We start from the raw sequence: 5,050 nt of genomic DNA, 5'->3' as shown, positions 1-5,050 counted from the left end.
TATCATCAGCAAACTTACTTACTTTACAGGTGAGGCCCTCATCGATATCATTAACATAAATAAGGAAAAGAACAGGGCCAAGCACAGATCCCTGTGGTACACCGCTTAAGACTTCTCGCCATTTTGAAAATTTACCATTTAAAACAACGCGCTGTTTTCTCTCAGAAAGCCAGTCTTCAAGCCATTTGAGAAGTATTCCATCTACACCATGTGACTTCAATTTACCTAGTAGCCGCTTATGGGGAACTTTGTCAAAAGCTTTTTGAAAATCTAGATACACAACATCTACTGCCTTTGTTTCGTCGTACGTGGTGAAAACATCATTAAAGAAGTCAAGCAGATTAGTCAGACAAGAACGTCTGTTTCGAAAGCCGTGCTGTGAGTCATTGATTAAATCATTTACTTCTAGAAAGTTGACTAAGTTATCGCGAATTGCAGTTTCCATTAATTTGCATACTACAGATGTGAGGCTGATGGGTCTGTAGTTACATGGGAGTGATTTTCGCCTTTCTTATATATGGAGGTTACGTTTGCTAACTTCCAATCCCTAGGAACCTTACCTCACATAAGTGACTTGGTGAACAGCAATGAAAGGGGTTTACAAATTTGAAATTTAGCTTCTTTCAGGACACGTGGTGCAATAGTCTTTTTTTATTCCAAACATAACTGTAAAATTCCTTGGGATTGGATTTGGTGACGCTTGCAATATACATTTCAAGGTTTTTCTTGCTTTATTTAGTGAGCTTAGAGAGAGAGAGAGAGAGAGAGAGAGAGAGAGAGAGAGAGAATGTAAGGAGTGTGCGTACTATAGTAGTTATTATAGTGTATATCTCGGCTCCTGTGACCTAACTAAATTCAGTTACAGTAGTGTTGTACTCAAATTAAATTAAATTGTAGTACAAAATTAAATGAAATTGCATCATTCTTAAGATATTTAAATTACTTGCTAGTGTTGAATGTATTGAAAACCATAAAGGCATATTTTGAAAGACATTGTTGAATATTATAGAAGTGTTTCTTGCCTGATCTTACATATCACTGCTTGTTTTGATCCTTGTTCACTTTAAACCTTAGCACAACATCTTCAGCACACACCTTCTCTCTTTCTGTCTTTCATTGTTGATCTCCAGTTGTTGAACATTCCGTTGAGTGACCTCCAAGTTACTGATGAACTTGGAGTTGGATTTTCTCTCACATGCAACATTTTTTTTTTTTTTTTTTTTATCAAGTTGAAAATTATTCAGTTTTTGGTTTCCTGTAAATAGATATTATGTAAATATTTCTCGGAACCATCTCTTGCTAATTAAACTTGTCGGAATACTCTGAAGGGTGGTGTTTTGCCTCTTTGCAGGTGACCATTGATGGCGCCCCAATCACCATCCTGAACGCCGTGCTGGAGTGCGACAAGCTCACCACGCCCTGGTGTGACTGCACAGAGAGCATCGGCAACACTCCCAGGTCACAGCTCACTCCGTCAAAATCAGAAGACGTGATCGTCCCCAGACTGAATCGCAAGAAGCACCTCAGTCATGACGGCTGACTGCCTCCCATTCCCTTCTGACACCACCAATTGTGATGTAATAATTATTGGATCTTATTTTTCTCATAAAGACTAGGTATTAATTATAAAAGCAAGCAATGTTACAACTATAACATTTTAAATATAATTTAACCTACATAATAACTACAAGTTGCATAATGATAGTATTAACTGATAAAAGGTTGTTGCCTATATTCATATGTATATATGATGAAGCCTCACGAATCATTTCAGGTTCTTATGTCACACACTCACGGTTTCTTCGACAATCCTCAGCTAGGGTCACACAGCTCACGCGCTGTCACTATCAGCACAGTCACTCTTAGCCAAACACTGGTGCTTGTCTCAAATGCCATGTTTCTCAACCCTCCACCAGAAACCAATATTTCAATCAAAGTACTGGCAACATTTTTTTATTATTTTATTCTTATCCACCATTTCCGATTTTAGAAACATTATTATATTTACAAGATGGACACCACAGCTGGTGTGTACAATTCAACTCAGTTCTCCTTCACAACACAGCAAGGAGTCTGTTACACAGCATTTATATCCTCTTACTTCCATGATATACCATTTCACATGTTTCATAATTATCATGTTTCATTTCATACATATTCATTGTCCATCATATTTTGTTGAAATATATTGTGCCAATTTATTATTTTATCTTTACTTTGTACAAAGTACAAGATGCTCTGTGGTGCAGCAAGACAGGAAGGACTGCACCACTCAAAGGGTTCGGTGCTCGACTCATTTATCAGATTCCTTTTAGAAGGCGAAGTTTCACAAACTGTAGTTACTTCTCAAGGATTACTTATTTTTGATTAGTGAGGCTTCTGTGTGTGTGTGTGTGTGTGTGTGTGTGTGTGTGTGTGTGTGTGTGTGTGTGTGTGTGTGCGTGCGTGCGTGCGTGCGTGGGCTCGTTTGACTCGTGAGTACTGTAATGTAATGTTATATTATTATGAGGAGAATAAATAAATGATTTCTTTTGAAAGTCTTGTATAATAAACATGACCGCTAAACATTATGGTGAGTGATGAGGAATATGAATGGCGCAAGAATGGTGAACACAGCAAGGTGAAGTGGTAAAAGTGGTAAGCAATAGATGGTGCCTGGTTGCCAAGGAGATAACTGATGGAAAAAAAGGCACACCTGAGAGGTGTCCATGGTGAAAACCAGTGGATGAAGGGAACAAGGAGTGCCCATGGACATAAAACTATTGATATGTCTGATAAGAAGAAAGAATGTATTGTGGAGATAAGACAATGAAACACCTGAGATGATCTGATAGCCTGAGGAGGAAAGATAACAATTAGATTATGAGACATTTGCAGATAGTCAATGCACACTCACCAAAACTTTCCCCAGCTGCGTGGCATAGACGTAAATGAAAATGGGTCATTCGAAACTAGTTACCTTGAGATGGTAGGTGTACCTGGTTGTAGTGATGTACTATGGAGCCTTGATACTGCACCTTAATGTGTATGTAGTACGGTTATAATGAAAACTTAACTTGATGGAAAATGTGAAATATGCTCCAATGACATTCATAAGGGGTGAGAGATTTAAAAGTTAATTTAAAATTGTATTCTGCCGAGGAAATTATGGGAGATTTTACAGAGTACTATATAGATTACCTACCCCTAGTGGAAAGGAACAGTGTCATGGACCATCCTTCTACACTCTCAAGATTACCACACTCATAACACAGACAGATTACTATATTAGTATTTGAAAATAGACGGATGACGGTGGAATGCTGACAGGACTGACATTTTGAAAGATAACATGATAAGGTACCTATATGAACAAGCATACATGGAGACACTACTATGACCTCAATTTGAAAACCCAATACCGATAATGAAGAATGAACTGAGATAAAAAGAAGACCATCACTTACTTTGACCCGGTGACTTGAGCTTCATATTGGTGATGGTTAAGATTGGGGTGCCCTTGCTTGCTCATCTCTCTCCTCTGGTCATCATCATCTTGGCCTCGGATTGATGGACACCTGCTAAAAGAATACCAGGTAGTTCATATTGCTGCAATGAGACTACACATCACCTCAAACTATGCTCCCGCTTGTCCTCTCCTGCAATCACTAAACACTCGGTACATTGGAATACTAAGCAGTCCATGTGAAGACTACCTATAAATATCTCCAGTGTTTCCTCTCCATGATGATCCAGCCAACGCTCTTACAACTGTCATAATGCTCTCGTACACTTCTCTCTCGTACTCTCCAGTCTCTCTCTCTCTCTCTCTCTCTCTCTCTCTCTCTCTCTCTCTCTCTCTCTCTCTCTCTCTCTCTCTCTCTCTCTCTCTCTCTCTCTCTCTCTCTCTCTCTCTCTCTCTCTCTCTCTCTCTCTCTCTCTCTCTCTCTCTCTCTCTCTCTCTCTCTCTCTCTCTCTCTCTCTCTCTCTCTCTCTCTCTCTCTCTCTCTCTCTCTCTCTCTCTCTCTCTCTCTCTCTCTCTCTCTCTCTCTCTCTCTCTCTCTTGGGAACGGTCACTGGTACAATGCCTGCTGGACCTGGTGCGATTCCTAAGACCTGCACTGCTGGTGTTGCTGCCACTGCTGTAGCTGGAGCTGCAGCTGATGTGAATGGTGGTGGTGGAGCGAGTGTGGGAACTGGTGCTGCCTGTACTGCTGTGGCTGCTGGTGCTGGCAAAGTGACTGCTGTTGGGGACGCTTCTTCGCCTCTCATGGACTCCATTGTGTCACGCCCTTCGGTGGGGATCGCTTCTTCAGGTAAGGGGCGACCATCGCTGGGGAGCGCTGGTGCTCCGGGACGGCACGGGGACCAGGTTGGCAGCAAGATTAATACTCGTGCATCAACAAGAGGAACAAAGCAGTTAAGTTTTGAGTTCTTAGTATATATCGGACTACCTTCTATTCCTACATCCTAACAATGTGCCTTTAACAGAGTCACATTGTCAACGCAACTTCCCATTGTCTACTTTAAACAATATAAACTTTCAAATATATAGTCACATTAATGAGGATAAACTGTTTGCCACTGATAAAGAGACCGGTCTTGTCACAAGAAAACCGGCATGTAGTTACTACTTCTGTACTGACTTGAATAATGTCCTTACCCTCCCTAATCATGTTCTTAAGCTTTTGTGTTATAACATCAGTTGTGTCTCCGCACACTTGGACACATTTACTACACAAATATTAGATACCCTTAATTTCCAGTTTGATGTACTTGGCTTATGTGAAACACGTCTTGATGACTCAATTAATCTTTATACAAATTGAATTGTTACAAGGGGTCTTTTCAAAACAAAACTACAACCAGTGGCGGACTTGCAATCTATTTACGTAATAACTTCCATGTCTCTAAAAGGCAAAATATATCCTTCCAACAACCCATATTGAATCACTATTTCTGAAAGTCACCGAAGCAGGTAATTTTCTTGCGGGAATAATATATAGACCACCTAATTCTAATATAAATGATTTCTTGTTATGTTTAGATAATACATTACAAATAGTTTCAT

The 5,050-nt window shown here is 40.0% G+C and overlaps 1 protein-coding gene across 2 annotated transcripts in view; it reads left to right on the top strand.

Annotated features, from left to right (window-relative positions):
- LOC123515088 (beta-1,4-galactosyltransferase 7-like) overlaps window positions 1-2,537 on the top strand; it is a 29,869-nt gene extending 27,332 nt beyond the window's left edge. For both annotated transcript variants that reach the window (XM_045273512.1, XM_045273513.1), the window contains one exon: window positions 1,352-2,537. In XM_045273512.1, the coding sequence (XP_045129447.1) occupies window positions 1,352-1,540 (189 nt within the window). In that variant the 3' untranslated portion in view covers window positions 1,541-2,537. The remainder of the gene's footprint in view (window positions 1-1,351) is intronic.
- The last annotated feature ends 2,513 nt before the right edge of the window (window positions 2,538-5,050 follow it).

The sequence above is a fragment of the Portunus trituberculatus genome, chromosome 38, assembly GCF_017591435.1.
Source record: "Portunus trituberculatus isolate SZX2019 chromosome 38, ASM1759143v1, whole genome shotgun sequence".
NCBI lineage: Eukaryota > Metazoa > Arthropoda > Malacostraca > Decapoda > Portunidae > Portunus > Portunus trituberculatus.
Note: the sequence above shows the minus strand (reverse complement) of the source record. Positions and strands in the feature narration are given on the sequence as shown.